The 20,230-nt window shown below is 38.8% G+C and overlaps 2 protein-coding genes across 9 annotated transcripts in view; one reads left to right on the top strand and one right to left on the bottom strand.

The window, feature by feature from the left end:
- Positions 1–10,547, top strand: part of LOC105470393 (GTP binding protein 8) — a 20,202-nt gene extending 9,655 nt beyond the window's left edge. Inside the window, exon 6 of the mRNA XM_011722344.3 lies at positions 1,176–10,547. Within this exon, the coding sequence (XP_011720646.2) occupies positions 1,176–1,245 (70 nt within the window). The 3' untranslated portion in view covers positions 1,246–10,547. The remainder of the gene's footprint in view (positions 1–1,175) is intronic.
- On the bottom strand, positions 2,774–20,230 carry LOC105470391 (nucleolus and neural progenitor protein). 8 transcript variants are annotated; one of them, XM_011722340.3, is made up of 9 exons: positions 20,074–20,227; positions 17,958–18,112; positions 14,152–14,231; positions 13,494–13,625; positions 12,957–13,034; positions 11,266–11,627; positions 10,861–10,922; positions 8,441–8,700; positions 2,774–6,338 (listed from the first exon to the last, which is right to left on the bottom strand). In XM_011722340.3, exons 1-9 carry the CDS (start codon positions 20,174–20,176, stop codon positions 5,870–5,872), a joined length of 1,701 nt encoding a protein of 566 aa, XP_011720642.2. In that variant the 5' UTR covers positions 20,177–20,227; the 3' UTR covers positions 2,774–5,869. The 8 variants fall into 8 exon arrangements, with proteins under 8 accessions (XP_011720642.2, XP_070948524.1, XP_070948523.1 ...); XM_071092423.1 differs by lacking the exon at positions 20,074–20,227 and adding an exon at positions 19,540–19,927; XM_071092422.1 differs by lacking the exon at positions 20,074–20,227 and adding an exon at positions 19,252–19,529.

Below are 20,230 nucleotides of genomic sequence, written 5' to 3'. Positions count from 1 at the left end.
GGGGAACAGGTTTTTGGTTGCGTGGAAAAGTTCTTTAGTGATTATGAGATTTTAGCACACCCATCACCTAAGCAGTGTAGTGCACAGTGTACCGTGTGTGTAGTCTTTTATCGCTCGCCCCTCCCACTTTTCCCCATGAATCCCCAAAGTCCATTATATCATTCTTATGCCTTTGTGTCCTCATAGCTCAGCTCCCGCTTATCAGTGAGAACATACAGCATTTGGTTTTTCATTCCTGAGTTACTTCACTTAGAATAATGGTCTCTACCTCCATCCAGGTTGCTTCAAATGCCATTATTTTGTTCCATTTTATGGCTGAGTAGTACATGGTACATATATACCACATTTTCTTTATCCACTTGTTGAATTGTTTTTATAACTTTATATACTGAAAACCTGTAATACTGTCAGTATCTCTTAAAGTGTCACTTAAAACTAGAGGCATTTGAAGGCCAGGCGCTGTGGCTCACACCTGTAAATCCTAGCACTTTTGGGCGGATCACCTGAGGTCAGGAGTCCAAAACCAGCCTGGTCAACATGGTGAAAACCTATCTCTAGAAAAATTAAAACAAACAAAAAAAAATTAGCCAGGTGTGGTGGCACACGCCTGTAATCCCAGCTGCTTGGGAGGCAGAGGTTGCAGTGAGCCAAGATCGCACCATTGCACTCCAGCTTGTGCAACAGAGCAAGACTCCGTCTCAAAAAAAAAAAAAAAAAAAACTAGTATATCCATACCTGAGAAACATTTTGGCTGATCTCCATACTGATGGACAGACAGAGGGATGGATGGATGTAGCAAGACAGAAAGAAAAATAATATATACAGTAACAGTGATGGTAATTTTTTTAAAACCTGAAAAGTCTAACAAGGTAATTGAATATTTGTTACAAAAAAGAACAAACTAAAGAGATCAAGACTTATTCTGGAAAACAAAGCAAAACAGAAGGTATAGTGAAATTTTTGGAATCATGAAGGAAATGGATCAGATATTGATCATCAGATTTTAGGATACTACAAGACGGGGCTGGGGGAAGAGAAGAAAGCTAGAACACATTAAAAGATGTTCTGCTTTCATACATGAAATCATAAGAATTTGCAAATTTTTTTAAGTTGATGAATTCAGATGTTATCTCTGAGGAAAGGAAGAAAATTATTTTTTTCTTTTCCTTTCACAGCTCTGTGACCTTTTCTGGAATCCATCTGTTGAGAAGCTTTATAGCCAGTGTAACAGGAAATCTTGACTAACGATTCTCAGTTTAGCTGAAGATTCAAAAAAAAAAAAAAAAAAGAAGCTTTATGCTAACTGGAGTTAAATACCTAGAAGAATTCCAACATTGTTTTAAATGTTGGGCATCTGTAACTTCCAGGAGGATAACTTCAGCTTTAAAACAAGAATTTGCGCCTGGGGGGAAAAAAGTTTATAAGTAATTGAATTATGGTGTTCATTAGAACAGCTACTAGCTGATTCCCCTGTTTTAACAAACTGACGAGCAAGAGCACAGCCATAAAATGAAAACCTGTTACAACTATGTAGAGAAGGGTTTGACATTTTATTGGGCTTTTGTCTTTTGAAGAATATGTCTACTACGTGTATTTTTTTTTTTTTAATGTTAATATGGGCCAGGTAAAAGGGGGGCTGCTTTTCTGTTAAGCATCGATAGGTAAGTTGATGGATAAATGTTACTATGTAAGCCTATTTTTTTGAGTCCTTATTTGAATATTGAAAACATTCTTGATAAAATGTGTTAGTCCATGTTGGAAACAACCGAAAGAACAGAATTCAAGTTCCAGTTCTGATGTTTATTATATATGTTGGATCTTGGGCAACTTACTTGATTTCTCTGAAATTTATGTTATTGTAACCTTGAAAGCTATTAAGAGTAAAATGGTTTTACAGCAGGTAACATGTGAGAAGACAGCTACATATTTGTAAAGCCAAACCAACAAAGAAATATAGCAAAATTCACAGGTAGATTACAGGAAATGTCCTTTCACGGGGGAAGTAACATTTTCACTAGTGAAAAAGCAAAAAACAAAAATACAAAAAAAAGCAAAAAAAACAAAAATAGCTTTAAGTGAGAAAACTAATTTGCAAAAGGCAAGAGAAAAAAGCTGATGGGACAGCTACATTTAAAATTCAGAATGGAAAGATAAAGCCTTTGAACTAAAGGTAATAGAAAAGATTTTTGTGAAGGTGCCACTGACCTATTCATATAAGTGGCTTAGCTTTTCAAAGTAAAGCTGAGTATTAAAAGGTTATAGCTGTATTGCTGGATAAAAAATTAATTAAAGCTATAAACCAACTTCATGGCTTTTTTTCAGAAAATAATCTGAATATATTGTCAGTTGTATAGTTGATGGAATTGGTCTAATCTAACCCGGAATGTTTTCAGCCAGAAAAAAGATTTTTTTAATATAGACATTCATAAAATATATAGTAACAAAAGAGTTATCTTGGAAGTCATCTTTTTGTCTGTCAGTGTTACTTTACTGCTTTGATTTATCCTTGGTTCTCCTATAAGCAAAGCCTGAGCCAAAAGCTTACATATGTAAATTTGGGAAGTGATCCCAGGAAAAAGTGGCAAAATAAAACAAGACAGGCCTATTAACGACATATTCATTGAGTTAGCCAAAACGTAGGCACTAGTGCTAGATCTTGAGGGAACTTATGACAAGTCTTAGGAAATATGTGTTCTACAGTGAGCAGGTCTATGCAACCTATCCCCAAAGACTGAGGGTGCTGAGATGCCAAAGAAAGAGGCTGACAAATCCATTGTGTCAGAAAGAAACATTTAATAGGGACTTATGCACAGAAGCCATGTCTCAGGCAGTGACGAGACAGTGGATCCCCGCAGTTACTCCCGACCCAGGGCTTATATGACAGAGAGAAAAGGGTTTACATGCTTCAGAAGGAACATGTGAGACACTGAAGTCAACTCCTCAGGGAAAGGCAAGAACGCTGTTTGCAACATAGCCTATAATTTGCCAGGATTTACAGTGAGTGTGTGTTCTTTTAATAGGTAAAAGTAGAAATCTTAGAGGCATTCCTGGAACTGGTTATCAGAAGTCAACATGGCATCCAAGATGGAAGTTATCCTCACACTGTGCCTCTGAATTTCTTTGAGGAGGGGATGGGGTAACCCCACACCTCTTCTGGGTTGTACATACCCAAGTGCTAGGCAGTTCCTGCAGCTGTTGAGAAGCCCAGGGGCAGGAAGTGAGCCGTCCCCAGAGCAAGAGGCAAGGTTCAGCCCTACTTGAAAGTGGTTACCACAGCAGTGACTTTAGTATGAAGGCCAAGAGGCTTTGAAGTGACACACACGAGGTCTCAAACACTGCTCTTATAAATGGCCTGTGTGTCCTAATGCCATCAGAAGTGATAAAGTTGGTGCTAGGATGTGGGTAATCCTAGCATTTTGGCAGACCAAAGTGGGCAGATCCCTTGAGTCCAGGAGTTTCAGACCAGCCTAAGCAACATGGTGAAACCCCATCTCTACACACAGTTTTTAAAAAATTAGCCAGGGCAGGGTGGTGCCTGGAGTCTCAGCTACTCAGGTGGCTGAGGTGGGAGAATAGCTTGAGCCCAGGAGGTGGAGGGTGCAGTGAACTGAGATCATACCACTGTGCTCCAGCCTGGGCAAGAGCGCAAGACTCTGTCTCAAAAGTAGTAATCATAATTCACTACGATGACCCTGACAATAGTTTCTAATCTCACTAGGTAAGTTACAGTTTGGTATACTTTAGATTGCATTTTTTAAAATGATAAATATTTCGATTTATTTAGAAAAACTGATATAGAATACTAAATTCCTTATAAACATACACATTGTCATTTTGTGTACACATGTGAAACTTTTTTGCCATTTTTACAGAATAGTAAAGGGCAGAAGACAGGAAAATGAGGAGATGAAGATACTCCAAAAGAACATGAATGAATTTGGAAACAAATGCTAGAGTGGTGTGGTCCGGTCCATGCTGTATTGTCCTTAACTCACTGAACCTCCCTGGTTTTTCCAATGAAAGATAAGCTCCAAAGTTTATTTCAGCTATAAAAGTTTCATTCTTGAAAAAAAAAAAAATCCACGTCAAACCCAGAAACCTAAGCCAGGGGAAACTGACTAGCTCAGTGAAGCCACATGCAAGTAGAAGCAGCAAGACTTAAATCTCCTAATTCCCAGGGAGTTTTTTTCTGAATCAGCTAAATGAAGTCTTAAAAGACTGGGAGTTTTTTTCTGAATCAGTTACATGAAGTCTTTAAAAAGGCTACTTAGGGGACTGGGTACATGAATATAGACAACTCTCAGCAAATAAGCCCTATGGTCCACAAAGCTATACACCAGTTCTCTCACGAATTTAGCTTCCATTTCCCAATAGGTAAAGGAAACATACTGAACACAAGGACACTTAGAAGCTAATGGCCATTTCTAGATTTGTCTGGAATGAAATCTCCTTGGTATTATCCATATTTTAAGGCACTAAATGGATACTACCACTTGGTAGGAAGCCAAAAGGAACATGAAAAGTGACTAGAGATTAAAGATTAAACCAGTTTACTTAACAAGGCTTCAGGAGAGAAGCTAAAGCAGTGTTTACGTAACTGGATTTGGGGCCACCTGGATCAAAATCACGTGGGCTCCGTGTTAAAAATACAGATTTCTGGCCCCTGTTTATAAGTCTCTAGGAAAGGACTAATCTGCATCTTTTAGCAACCCACCAGGCGATTCTCAAAAAGTCTAAAGTTTGAGAACCACTGGTAGATAACTGAGAAAATGCAGAAGGCAGACAGGGAAAGAACAAAGCCAAATAAAGAATGGAAGGGAAATAACTTGTTACGATAGGGTGGCTGAGGAAAAGAAGGATGCAATACATAACTGAGGTACTGCTTTGGTTTTCTTTAAATCTCTGTGTAACAAAAGTTAAGGCCACTAGAGAAGCTTAATAACCTAATTCTAGTAAAGGAGAACAGTGGAAAGATACCTACCTCAAACTTCACATCATTATTTGAAAATACTCAAGATGTACTCCCTCAGAGCAACAGTATGAGCAACATCCCCTATCAGATGACAGCATCAACACCAAATTATAAATGTTCTAGCCTCATTCCTGGGTCTACTTTGTGTCTCCTAACCTGATATTTTCATTTTATTTTCTCTACCTGTTACCCTGTTATATTTCATATGTAACCATAAACCACCTTATATCCTTTTTGTAAAAAGATTTATTTGGAATCAATCACTGGTAGCCAAATAAATACAATTAAAACCTCCTGGAGAACTCCAAACGCACTTCAATATGAAATAAGCTGAGCAAATGAAGAGAAATAATGGTTGTAACCAGTCCCTGGTAATACAAGCAGTGGCAAACCTTGATGATCAATTCCAACTTACAAGACAGCATAACTGTCAGGAGCTACAAACCAGTATTCAGAGGTGGACCTGTGTACAATGGAACCAATTAAGGCCAAAGTGACCTTTCAGGTGTTTCCTTGCTATCCCCCACCCTCCCTCCTCATTTACCTCAAGACACAATGGTTTTTGCAAACGATTATTAAATTGCCCAGTAAGTCATAAAATTATTCAGTTTTTCAGAGACTTACTGGCCTCAAGGAATTACATCTGCTTCTCAAGGGTAGGCTGTGGCAGATTTTTCATATTAACACCTGGCATGTAGTTGAAACCAAAAAGAAATACTTGTTGATGAAATGACACAGTGCTACTTTATATGTAGACTGAACTGAAATGAACTCCTGTGCAATGCTGCACAAAAGCAGCTCCTCTGTGAGTCCAGGTGGTACTTCCAGATCTTAGCAGTTCTACTTAGAACACTGAACTAGCCTTGTTAATCACTTAAAATTCTCACATATGAACACCTAAACTCCCATTAAAGCAAAAATATCATCAATGTCATCTGTCTCCTTAATGGTTCCTGATGTACTGTTTTTATTTATTTGCATCACTGTCAACGAATCAGTTTCATTTTCATGGATGCCTCTAAGATTTTCATGCATCATTTTCTCCTTAGTTTGTATGACAGGCATTGAAACTCCACTATTCAAGAGCTGCTTACTGTTAGGGTAGAGATCAGTTCTATGCACAGTACAGTGTGAGAGTCTCCACTTAGCACTGGTATCTGCAGCAGTCTTCCGAGTTCTTTGAGAGAACTGCTGAATTTCCCTTAAAAAAGTCGACTGCAACTTTCTCTGTGGTCTACTTTGTCTCCGTAAAAATTTATTCTGTGATCTTCTCTGTCTCAGATGATGCTTTGAAGTTTTGATACCTGAGCCACGAAGAAGGTGGTTGCAAATAGACGTTTTTATGCACTCTAGTTTCTTTGGCAAACTTTAAAAGACAGAGAGAGGAAAAATCAGGGCTTAAGATGCAGAAAACCATTCCTTACCAACTGAAAAGGAAAATACACAATTTATCTACAAGTCCTATGCCTGTGTACAAGCCCAGAACCACATTGAAAAATGTTTCACCCCCAAGTCTGTTTTTTCAGAGCACAAATGCCCTCTGATTGAAGTGTAGACGAATGTGTCCCCATTTTGCTTTCAAACTCTCAAAAGTACAGCCGCCAGTAATTCGCTGAATGGTGAGATACCCCTGTACTTTTACAGCATTTCCCTCATAACTGCTAAATCTGTTCATAATGTAATGAGTAGACATGAGGAAACATCACAAATGAAAAAATCTGCCAGTACATATTAATCTGAATCTGGATAATCAGCTTCATGCTGTAGCAGGAAATGAACAAGGAAAAAGGAATAAAGGCTAAGAGAAGTTTATAGAAGAATGTGAAGACAGGGCTTCTGGCCCAGACACAATGACAGCCTTAAGCTACCCTAATTATGATTCATATGTCATCTTCAAGTTTGGAAATTCAGAAATCAAACAGCTGATCATTTTAGGTGTTTTGCTTCCACACAGGGTACACTGCCACAAGGTTCATCAGTGCCTTACTGAATTGTTTCACTGTTTGTGATAGATTTTAAAAGATGGGCATGGATATAAAACTTTGAGGAAGCCCATTATAATAAATCATGATCTTTGCTTCCAAACCACTTTCTTATCTTACTATAAGCAGTGGCTTTTAAGTGGGAAGAAGGTGGGTGTACTTCAGAGTTGAAAGGAAAACAGAGGGCCTGAACTGAGTTCCACATCTAATGCCTTGAGCAAAATCCTCCATTTACCCATCTATGAAATGGGAATAATACTGTCTACCTCACAGTGTTATTATGGGCATTAAATAAATTATGAAGTTTACTACAAGTATATTAATGAAACAGCAAAACAGGGCAGTATATGAAGAAGCACCATATCTGGTGAGTACTGAGTAATAGTTTAACCAATAAACACCAGTTTGCCACTCTTCTCATTAACTTTTAGTTGTTACCTCTGCCTCATCTACCCTTGATTTTAAACCCAATTTTAAATAGAATGCTTCTCTCCATCTCAGGCTGCGTTTCCAGCCATAGGACTTTTAGATTATTACACACCTTTAGGGGACCCATCTCAATGTAAAAACCCCTCAAGCACTTTATTTTTCCTGTCGCTTTTAATCAAAATGTGTTACAAAACCCTCACTGTATACTAATTTTTTTCTGAAACAGGAATATATTTTCTGTAAACTTCAAAAGAAAATTTAACAACATTTTTAATATGTGCTTCCTCCCCAGGAACTAATTTTAAATCCCTGAATAGCTCTATAACTATGGATAAGAAATTACGGGGCATGCACAGGATATTTCTTAAAGAATACAATAAAAAACAAATCAGAAAATTGCCTCTGTGAAGGTGGAATAGGCTCTTAATACCTATTTGTGTTTGAAATCATTACCACTAAGCCCTGAAGTGTCTAATGTCTAACTTCATGTAATACTTCATGCAATACTGGTTCACAAGCAAAGATAAGCACCCTTAAACAGTTCTGAATATAAAAATCACAGAAAAGAAATATACAGAGTCCAGCTGATACAAACAGTACAAGGCCCCAGCAGTCTTGTGTGGGCCTCATGGGAGGCAGGCACCTTCTGCTTCTGCTCTCATGCCCTTATCCCACTGCACTGCGCTGCAGCTATCTGCAGAAGCGCTGCCTTTCCAGAAGACCCTGAGCTCCCTGAAGACCAAGTCATGTCTTCATGCAGTTGTACCCTCAGGCTCAGCACACCAGACATTCTTAACCGTTCCTGAATGAGCAGATGGACATGATGAAGAGCATAAATGACTGAGGTCCAATTCACCTGTTTATCTTCTTTCTCCAATGATACAGTTTTGCTCTTACAACAAAAGCAGCAAATGGAACTGCAGTTTGAGTACATCCCAATTTAGCCCCACTGCGGCTGCTGGACATCACATTTTAAAGAAAAGTGACCTGAATATACACTTTTACTCATAACGACAACGGAAAAAGTAAAGGAACATAATTTTTGCAATATACCTACCTAGTACCTTGAGCTTCCAGATGTTTAAGCCGGTTGCTTTTAAGAAGTTTGTTACCCAGAAAAATGGCCTGAGCCTTGAGTTTTTTGCTCCTGCACCATACAACTGCCATCTGGATTTCTTCAGAAAGTTGTGTGAAGGACTCAGCCTCTCGGAATCTTTGCACAAAACCTTTGGCATGAGGAGCTCCTATCACTTTCTCAGAAGAATACTTGGTTGTCTTTAATCTGGATTGAGAACATTTAAAATCAAAGCTGGTCTCCTGAAACGTGAAAACATGAGAAAAATATATTGGACATGTTACCGGCGTGTAATTATATGACAACAGGGAAAGTTAGCTTATAATCAAAATTTTAAAATTAGAATTATCAGTCCCTAAATGCTTGAAGTGATGGATACCCCATTTACCCTGTGATTATTATGCACTGTATGCCTGTAACAAAATATCTTATGTACCCCATAAATATATATGCCTGCTACGTACACACAAAAACTAAAAATTAAAAAAATAACTTGTCAGTCTTCAAGGAAATTTTTTTGCTCAATAAGCTTTCCTTATGTCTTTAAAAACTGAATTTTTCTCCACTGCTCCAAATACAAGTTGTTTTGTTCCCCCTCTGTACCAGGACAGGTCCCATCTGCAGCTGAGTTAGACTGACATAGGAAAGCTAACATAAATATTCTAACACACATATCTCACATACACAACAATAAAACCCCACATGATTAAATACTGGTCAAAGCCTAATTGCAGAGGGTTGGGGATCACTGGAAGGCCCCTCTCCTCTATACCAACAGAATATCACAATTCGTTTTTCACTTATTTCCATATCCTGAGCAAACCTCCTCAATTTAGAAATGTTTCTGAAAACAGGGAAAATATGGGGCCCTGCAGAGCGCCCAGCAGAATAAGACCATTAATCAGTTAATGCCTGCTGAGTATCTGTTAAAAATGCTCAACCGAGCAACACTTCCAATTCTACTTCAACCATCTCTTGACAAGGCAACTTTACTTCTTCAACCCCTTCTTTCTATACCAAGTCACATTTGGATTTTACTAACGTTTACTATTTCTTTATGAAAATATGCTGCCTACGAGATGATCTGCTCTATCATTCATTCAAAGCTTACCTTCTTCCAAATTTCTTACACTCAAAAGGCACTTTTACAGAAGTAGAAAAAGTTTTAACATAAATATTCTATGTTTGGTGACCCATGTCAATAGTTTATGTTTGGTGATCAACAGAAGTAGTTTACTTTAAAAGCTAAGCAAGTTAGTGCTATTTGCTAAAAATATAGTAGCAATTAGTCTTGAATAAGAGGGATCCTGACCCACCAACTTCAAAGCCAGTCACCTACAAACAGGGGCACAGGCTGCAGAAGTTTCAAGGCTCACAAAGCACCGCAGTTCTTGAGATACTGTTGAAAAACTATTCTGGGGACTGGTGAATGGTAAAGAAGACAGACTATGAAACCATACTGCCTGCATTCAAATCGCAGCTCTGCCATTTATTCACTATGTGGCCAAGTTTCTTGGCCTTTCTATGCCTCAATTTCCCCATCTGAAATATGAAAATGGTAATAAGCATGCCCACCTCACAGAGCTTTTGTGATATAATTACATGACTTCGTGCATATAAAAGCACTTAGAACAATGCCTGGCACAGAAAGTATTACTCCTCACTCTGAATTCATGAATTAGACAGAACATCAATGGAAGCTGGAGTCCTTAGAGTTCAAGAAAGTATGCTTAAGAATTCTTAAATAAAAGAAGTAAACTAACCCATAAAAAATATCAGAAGTAAAGACATTTTGCAAAGACAGGGTTAAAAACAAAAAGTCAAGTTACTGAGTAAAACAGTAATGCTGATGTACTTATATGCTGCTAGGTCCAGAACAAACAGAATTTACAGACATCAATCAATCATGTTAAAACTTGAACCTCAACAAGAGTAAAGGAATAGCTTCATGACAAAACGATGAGGATGATGACCAAAATGACAGTAGCTAATAACATCTAACTCCAATTAAATGCTTACCATGCCCCAGACTGCCGAACGCTTTACATGCATTAAAACTAGCACAACCCTATGAGGCACATATTACTATTACAAAATAGAGGAACGGAGAGATCAGGAAACTCACAGAAGGTCACACAGCTAGTACCAAAGCCAGGATTCAAACCAACCATCTGACTGCAAAGCCGATACTCTTAAGCTGCAGTACAATCCATACTTAATAACAGATCTTACAGTTACTTTAAAATTCTAGAGAAACTCCTACTAAAATATTTCGACAACTAAGAAGGCACTAAGCTTAGAGCTGGGGATAAAATGAGAAGATTCAATCTCTGCCCTTGGTAAAAAGCATCCTCTACAAATTAGCAGAAATCATAAGCTAAATTTAATGAAGCCAGACAAACCTGAGTAGCTTTGTGTTTCAGCTGGTTGCAGAAAGCCCTCACATCAAATTCTGATGACTTTTCTGTGGAGGTGGAAAAATTGCAGATACAAAACCTTAGGCATACTATTTTCAAATCTACAACAAATTCTTAAGTGCATGACATTTCTTGCCAAATTACCACAAAATAAATAAAGGAATAAAGCAAGCAAATAACTAGGAAGCAATTACAGGAACAAATAAAGTACTCAAGCTTAGAAAGCACAGGTATTATCATACGTCTCTATAGATAATCAATGTAAGTCAAAATTAAGATGTGAGATGTTGAATTTTCTTCTATGCAATGCCTATTACTTTCAAAAGGTTTCCTTTTATTTTTTTTGTTTGTTTGTTTTACTAGAGTATGTGCTGTATCAAAGCAAATTACCTTTGAAGACTCTCTTATTCTTTACTGGCTGTCCAAGATCCACTTTATTCTGTACATTGATCTTTATTTGTTTAGCTTTTTTGGAAATTCCAAGTAAGGTTTCTTCACTGGCTTTTGGTGACTGCTCATTCATTAAAAACAGTTTATTTAGCAATTTAGTTACTCCTTTAGCTGCAAAAGCTGTAGACATTTTTTTCTTAAAGGCTTCAAAATATGGCTGTCCTAAAAATTCAGTGATATCAGAAGGGAAGGTAAAATCTTTGAAGTAAGGCATTGGTTGAATCCTAGAGACCTCTTGAAGCAATCCAAACAAAGGCTCATATAACAAAATCAACCTTTTTAAAACACCTTTATAGAGAACCCTAGAGAAAGAAATAGGAGTAATTACAATTTGCAGCTCATTAATTAACCAGTAATTACAATTTACGTAATAAACTGCAAGACTGAAAGCTGAAAATAAAGGGCTATCAAGGTCCTCCAGTACAGATAAAAAATACTATGGTGCACACTTGCAAACAGCCAGATTAGTCCATCCCAACAGAAAAATTCAAGTATAAAATGTTACTCAAAAAACTGTAGGATAGTCTACCAGGAAAAAAATATACATATTCAAAAAGTACTACATGGAGAAATGTACAAAAGGATGCATATCAAAGTCTTAAGTGTAGTAGATGTTGAGATTTTAGGCAAATTTCAGGTTCTTCACATTTTTCTTTTTAAATTTCTTAAAACAGGCATGTATTATAATCAGCAAAAATTAGAGCTATTTTCATTACAGAAAAGAGTACCAAAGGTTTAGCATTTTAAAATAATGATTAGTAATCAGTTACCTCTGATTCTCTGAGTAGAATAATTATAATCATAATAAAACAATAGGAAATAGTCTTTGAGATATCCAGGTTAAGATATCAAAGCAAAGTTTTCAATCTCTAAACACAAACACTTTTTTTCTTTTCCCCATCCAATGTTTTCTTATATTCTTATTAGAGCTAATAATCTTAATTGCTTGAAATGGCCCAAAACAGGCCTTCTTACAGATACGGACAAATTCTAATTATCCATCAGATCAGTTTCACAATATGTACTGAGAGACATGCAAAAGAATGTCTCTTAGTTAGCAAATATTACCAGCATACATCAACCAAATATGCTCAAAAAAGCAGTGGTGTTTGAGATGGAAGAAAAGAGGCTAGTACATAAGTCAAAAACTGCATTTATCATTGCCATTAAAAATTAGAAACCAAGTGACAGAAAGAATCAAGTGATATAGCCAGCCCAGGAATAGCATCATTTTAAATGGCCTGTTGTAATATGACTACTGCTAACAATTTTTTATTACTGCAATTCCCTGTCGTAGGCATTAATTTTTTTAATGTTCAATAAAAGCCCACTGATGTTTCACTACAACCTACCATGACCCAGATTTCAATGTGACACCAGTCACTCCCAATTTTTTTAGTTGTTCAGTGTTGGGCTGATCTCGTGGATTGAGATACAAAGCCTACTCCTTTGACATAGCCATTAGCACTCAGCTTCCCAATCTACCCCCAAAAAACTCTGATCAAATCAAGACAGAGAATACCTGCACCTCCCGTAACCCCATAGGAAAATAAGTTTGAAAAGTACTAATAAGAAATCTAGGCTGAAAAGAGATGAGAAAGAAATGAAGGATGTCAGAGGTGTGTACATACCATAATCTGCTCACCAGCCCAACCATCACAAGGTTTAAAATAATGAACTCTTGCAAACCTAGATGTTTCACAGTCAAACTGGAAAATCAATTTAAGGTAGAAAACAAAATCAAAGTAATGTGGGTTTTGTAAGTTACAATCATGAATTAAGAAATATATTGGAAGTAAAGAGAATTTTCTTAAAGGTATTAAAGCCTTAAAACACGTTCTATTTAAGAATTTAAATCTTTAAAATATGGTAATAAACACTCTGCTAGAGCTCCCATTATTAAATTTAGTTCTTAAAGTTTAGTTTCTAAGATTAAGAATTTCTAGCTGTCAATGCTCTTAGGATAATACATGCTGAACAGTTGACAGGCAGTCTCTGGCAATGGCTGCATCAGGCAATTCCTGAGAAAAGAAGGACAAGAAGCGAAGGTTAAGAATTCCTGTAGATTGTAACTCCTACAGAGTGTTAGCTTTCAAATAAAAATACTGTCAAAAATATCCAAACAATTCCAATTCAAACGAAGGTGTATTTAAGATATTCCAGGATACAGAAATGTTTTGCAGCAGCAGTCCAACAAGCGGAGTAACAACTTGCAGGCTCCCAAAACCTTCATCAACACCAACTCCACCACTGGCTGACTGGGGACAACACACACTTTGGTAGTTAAGGGCTGATTTTCACTTGAAAAAAATAGAAAAAGTGATTACTTTCACTTTAAAAAAAAAGGTGGTTTTTTTTTTTACATTTACAAGTTAAAGGATATGACAAAGGACTGAAATAAAGAGATGCATAGAGCAAGGTATGGCAGAAGCACAGAGTTTCCACGTCCTCCCTGGGCAACCCTTCACATGTTCAGCTATCTGCAAGCTCCCTTTACTTTCATTTTTAAGTATAAAGCATTTCTATAGCAGTTTTCAAGTGAAGACTTGCTTTAAGTTCAATGTGAGATAAAGTTATGGGCAATAACAGCCCTCTGATGTTTTAATATAATCTACCATGACCCAGATTTCAACGTCACACCAGTCACTCCCACAGATCAATAACAGAAGAGTACCACAAACACCAGGTGCCCCATGTTAAAACAAATTTTATACAGCTGAGGTATAATTGGTTATATTCCAACACCAAGCATAGAGAAATCCAAAGGGAGATCACAAGACATTGAGTTCCCAGCCCACCACATCACAAAGCAACTGGACCACTTACTTGGAAGAAAACAACTCAAACAGGTCTTGAATTGAACCCTCCAAATTCATGTTTTTCAAACGCTTTAAACATTGCTCAACCTGAAAGAAGAAGAGCAGCTCAAATTCATGTGTATGTAATGCAGACAGGGTCACTGATTATGACCAGGAAAGCAAACAGTTCTAGATATTCAAAGAATGGAACTATGCTAAATATCACAGAATACCTTATTTTTTTTCAGGGTTGAGAAATCCAAAGTGCAAGCAATTGTTTCTGGTTACAAATTTGGAATTTATCCAGCCAAACACATTTTTAAAATCAGGTGACTCCTAAGAAATCAGTATATGCCACAATGAGCTTGATGTTATAAAGGGGACAAAAGCAAGTATAGGTTATTCTCAAGATTATAATTTTGCTGAGACAGCATGATTTTTATTTTTTTAGAGACAGAGTCTCACTCTGTCACCCAGGCTGCAGTGCAGTGGCGCGATCTCTGCTCATTGCAAGCTCTGCCTCCTGGGTTCACTCCATTCTCCTGCCTCAGCCTCCCAAGTAGCTGGGCCTACAGGTGCCCGCCACCACACCTGGCTAATTTTCTGTATTTTTAGTAGAGACAGGGTTTCACTGTGTTAGCCAGGATGGTCTCGATCTCCTGACCTTGTGATCCGCCTACCCTGGCCTCTCAAAGTGCTGGGATTATAGGCATGAGCCACCGCACCCGGCCGACAACACAATTTTTAATAGTGAAACTATTAAAACAAGATAGCAAATTAACTACTAAATTTCAACAGTCTATAAAGTACCACAGAGATGAGGAAAATGATTGGCTTCAATCACTGAACAAATACATTCTTTGAGTAGATGAAGCTTGTCCTTATGTTCCTCTGCATCTTCTCTCTTCCTCCCTTCTCTCTCTTGAATTTTTTTCCCCTTTGTTTCCTTTTGAACCACAGTTCACTTACTATGTTTTCCAAGTGCTTTACCATCTTGGTTTGTCAATACCTCCCTCAAAGGATGGTGTCCACACTTGAAAACTGAAAAAGATAGGAGCTGACACCAAAGAATTCAAGGATTGTTCCCTCCATTGTTCTGAAAACCATTGTTAAAACAGAATCCATAACCTTGGTTCAATTTCTAGAAGCTCTGGCAAGATACTCTCATTGCCAGTATCAACGCCCATCCAAATTTTTTTATCTGTCTAGATGCAGTCCCATGCTGCGCTTTGTGTGGTATTCCTGAGGACTACAGAATTCCTACAGCATTCTGTACAATGCATGGCTCTTACCTTTTTTTAAAAAAAAAATAAAAGATGCTATTGAGTGCTTACTGAACACTGTTCTAAGAACTGGATTATAGCGGTAAACAAAAGGAACAAAATACATTGCCCCTGTGGAGCTTACACTATAGCTGGGAGAGAAAGGCAGTCAACAAATGGCAGGTGGTGTTAAGTGCTATGAAGAAAAATAAGGCAGAGAGGAAGTGCTGAGAAGACTGCAATTTTAAATAGGGTCTGTTTTTATTTCAGCATTTAATTAAATATTTTACATGTCTTCCTATCTTTACTACTAGATTTTTAGCAACTAGAGATACAGAAGTTTCTAATACCATTTTATCTCCCAGCATGCCCTACATGTACTCCACAGAACAGGAATCAAAACTATTTTCTGTGTTCCACTTAGGGGAATATTTAGAGACAGGCCAATTCTAGTACTTACATGAAAGTTCTCTGTAAACTGTGAAATGTTAAGCAGTTGTAAGGCAGTAGAAGTGGTAATAGCAGCTGCAGCAGTAACATAAGCATAAAACATGTTTCCTACCTCAGGGATCACACAGAATATAAAATATATACACAAATAACTTTACCACAACACAGACTATATTAAATGCTATAAGAGAAGTACAAAGAGGAGGCCCAAATAGCTAAGAATTAAAAAAAAAAAAAGCAACTTCAGTAATAATCAAAAAAACACAACTTAAAATGAGAGTACTATAACATAGATTATCACTGCCGGGACTTAGAGGATAGGAAGGCCTTTAACAGGCAGACATGGAAAGGCTGGGCATTCTAAACATATAGGACCAGGTAAGCAGACTCAGAAGTAGGAACACACACAGTGAGCATGCAGGTTTGTTAAGAGTACAGGTTGGCTGGAATATAATCTATCTGAACGTGAGAGAGAAGCCTGAACTAAGAAGACTGAAAAGGCCAGATCACAGATCTTGTAAGCCAAACTAAGAAGTTTGGTCTTTTTTTTTTTTGTTTGAGACGGAGTCTTGCTCTCTCCCCCAGTCTGGAGTACAGTGGCATGATCTCAGCTCACTGCAAGCTCTGCCTTCCGGGTTCACGCCATTCTCCTGCCTCAGCCTCCCAAGTAGCTGGGACTACAGGCACTCACCACCACGCCCAGCTAATTTTTTGCATTTTTTAGTAGAGACTGGTTTTCACCATGTTAGCCAGGATGGTCTCGATCTGACCTCGTGATCCACCCGCCTCGGTCTCCAAAGTGCTGGGATGAGAGGCGTGAGCCACCGTGCCGGCCAGAAGTTTGGTCTTTACTCAGGACACAATGGAGAACCACTGAAAATCAAAGTTGTATTTTCAGATGATTAACCTAGTTTTAATATTTAGAATATGCCAGAGCTTAGAAAAAGCTGAAAGAGAAACCATCAGTTACTACAATAAGACAACTAAAATTTGACGAGGTCTAAGAGGAAAATGGCAGCCAGAACTGAAGAGGGCACCAGATGCAGAGGAAGTTTTGTCTTACGGACCGCCTGGATGGGAGAGCTATATAAAAGAGAGAGACTAGAGAACAGCAAATTTTTATGACGGGGTGATTATTCACAACCCAGAAGCTGGAAGGAAAAATACATTCACTGGGAGGGTTAGCAAGCTTGCTTTTGGATTAAAAAGACTCCGAAAAAGATAAAAGCTACCCTAGAATGGAAAATTTAGGGAAAGACCATGATCCCAGATCTTTCATTGATGAAATCTTCACGCTGTTTGCTTTAAGTACGAGGGGTGGAAAACTAACTAGAAAGCATGCATCTATAAGGTTAGAGACTATGTCCATCTTTTTCACTACTCTATACACAGCACTAAGCAGAGTGCCTGGCACACAGAAAGTTCAAAAACACTTGCAAGGTAGCCCTGTCACACAATGGATAGCCTTCTGAACTTCTAGAAAATACTTGCGGAATTAAGTGAATGAATGAATGAGCATATCAGGAAGCCAGCTTAAAAGAGGCTCTACTCTATGGTGTAGCCCCTGAGCTGGAGGGTCCAATTTTGTCTTAAGCTCCAGACATTACATGAAACCAGTTTACATCACAACTTGCTATGTATCCATTTACTCTAACATACCACCAATTAGATTATGTACCCCATAATAAGTAGACAAGTTTTTTTGTTGTTGTTGTTGTTGTTGTTGTTTTTGTATTTCAGCATTTTGATTATGCCCAGGGAACTGTTTCTTAATGTCCAACATTTTGTCTTGCTCAACTCACTTTATCTTTGCACTGGGCAAAGGCACTGTTGTTATAGATTGTATATAATGAAGAAAATGTTTATTTGCCCATTAGAAATAAGACTGGGAAAGAATTAATCTAAATATACTTCTTTTCTAACAAAAATTACTTTCTGAAATGCTGAAATGCTTTCAGGAAAAAAAAGAAAGCGTACATGTAACTGTGGGCTATAGGCCTATAAAACACAAGTGATTTACTGAGATTTCCACAAGATTTCCATAAATAGCAAAATAGTAAGTGGCAGTGTGCTCTACATTTTCAAGTGAACAGGCTGGGTCTCATCTACCGGGCTTCCTCACCTGTTTGAGGGCCAAATGGGGTTTGTGGCGGCCCATTCTGTTGTGATTGCTGTAAAGGACGGCACATAACACATCTGTTTCTGCATCTAAGGTTTGGCTCTTCAGTGACAGTGCGACGAGATGGCATTCTTTAATTACAGCTGCAATGCAAAGGTCTGAAGCAGAAATATTTAATAAGATTTAGTACATATTTCTACATTAAGTATGTTATATTAAAAACACACTGAAAAAAAGCATCTTCCCTTAATTGTTTTAAAGGAATCAAAAACAAATGTAATCTGTCTCAACTGTAAGAACATAAGGATTCCAAGTATAAGAGAAGTTGAAAAATGGTAACAGATGATATAAAGTCCAGGAAATCCTTAAGAGAACATCTGTTAAACAAGAAGTTGTATCTTTACATTGCATTTTATCATGGTTTAATAATCCTTCATATGAATACTTTGCTGTCAGTCATTTGGTGTACACTTACGCCTCATGTGTACACTTACGCCCCCACCTTGGAGGTGGGGCACATGTCACTACAAGTGTAATAATTCTCTAACTCCCCATGTTGCTATTCCCAAAAGCAAGACAGAATGAATAAATTCATAGTCTTCAAAATCAAGGCTTCTGTGTTTGGATATCACTTTAAGAGAGACACAAACATATTCAGAAAAGAAAAACCACCACAGTAACTGGAAATCGTATTATTTGATGAACTCCTGACTGAACAACCGGTGCTCATCAGCAGATGCTTCCTAGTCTGAAAATCTGTAGTAGTCCGTAAGATGTAGTTCATGTGATTTATGGCTCTAAAGGCAGCACTAGCATTCCAGGTGGAAGTAAAGGCTGGTTGCTACCTAACAAGAATGTTCTTACTGTCCCAACAACTATCTGAAGACAGAATGGGCTGCCTCGGGGATGGGTAGTGAGTTGGTGAATTTCCCATGCCTAATAGGAATTGTTAAAGAATTTCTGAATAGAGAAAGAGGGAAGATTAATCTGTCAAGTGTGTAGGACGGACAGATGGGATAATCTGTGAAGTGTGTAGGATGGATATATGGGAAAGGGGATGTGATGATCTAAATCAAGTTTGTCCAATCCGCCTTATTGTGTTGTTCTGTTTTGTTTTAGGCTTTTTGCAGCTTAAAGTCATGGTTTTTAGTTTGTCTCTAGTGAAAACACGGATGAGGAAAGGGCTTCACCAGCCCAACCTGAAACAAAGAACCCATGACTGACTGTATTCTCCCACTTGGGCCCCCGAGCTACGTATTTAACATTCGTAACAGCTACCATTTGAATGTTCATTTACCATGCCAGGCAGTGTTCCAAATGCTTTCTCTACATTATCAACTCCTTCATCCCCCTAAAACAGTCCTGTGAGGAAGGTACTACTTTTATCTCCATTTGAAAGTGAGATCAGTGAGGCACAGAAAGGTTCAGTAACTCCCTCAAGCTCCAGCAAAGGGTAGAGCTAGTATTCAAACCCAAACAACCTGGCTCCTGCGCCAGGCTCCTACCTACTATATGCCCTTCACCCTAACAAATACCATCCATTTAGGTGGTAAAACACTGTCGTTTACAGAGCACTGTCTCCTACATTACATCGTTACATATTCCCGACGCCCCCGTGAGTAGGAGGAGGACTAGCTCCATTTCACAGATAAGCAGATAGCGGTCCGAAAAGATCGCAGTTTGAGTCCCAGTGCTTGGGTGACGTCAACCGCTTCTCGGGGGCAGGGGTCAGGAAAAAGACGGAAAGGGGAAACGGACGGAAGGGTAAACAAGACTCCCAAGACCCGGGTGAACAAGGGTTCCCAGGGAGCACTGTTCCCAGGCACCAGCTGAGTCCACCTCTCTCCGCCTCCTCAGCGCACGGCTGAGCCTTAGTCCTTCATCTCTCCAGCCAAGCCCTGCATTAGCACAGTTGGTTCAATGAAGGACTGCTAAGCCAGAGGCCCTACGAGCTACACCAGTAAAGTGCTGGCACCGCTCGACCCCTACGTGCCCCGCGCCCTCTCCCAGCGTCCCCCGGGCCCGGGAAGTCCCGGTACCGCCCCCGCCACGTGAGCCGGCCCGGCCTGGCTGCCTCCTCCGGAAACGTTCCCCCATCCTCGCCCGGCGCCTCACTCACCAAGGGTCGCGCCGGGGTTCTGCACTGTCATTGCGGTGCGGCTCCCCGCCTTAGGAATTCTCACACGGTTCCAAGGTTCCGGGCCCGGCAGTAACGCAGCCATCTTGCGAGGCGGGTAGATCTAGGAAAGGCGGAGCTACGCGAGAACACGTCTAGC

This window comes from Macaca nemestrina, chromosome 2 (assembly GCF_043159975.1).
Source record: "Macaca nemestrina isolate mMacNem1 chromosome 2, mMacNem.hap1, whole genome shotgun sequence".
Taxonomy (NCBI): Eukaryota; Metazoa; Chordata; class Mammalia; order Primates; family Cercopithecidae; genus Macaca; species Macaca nemestrina.
Note: the sequence above shows the minus strand (reverse complement) of the source record. Positions and strands in the feature narration are given on the sequence as shown.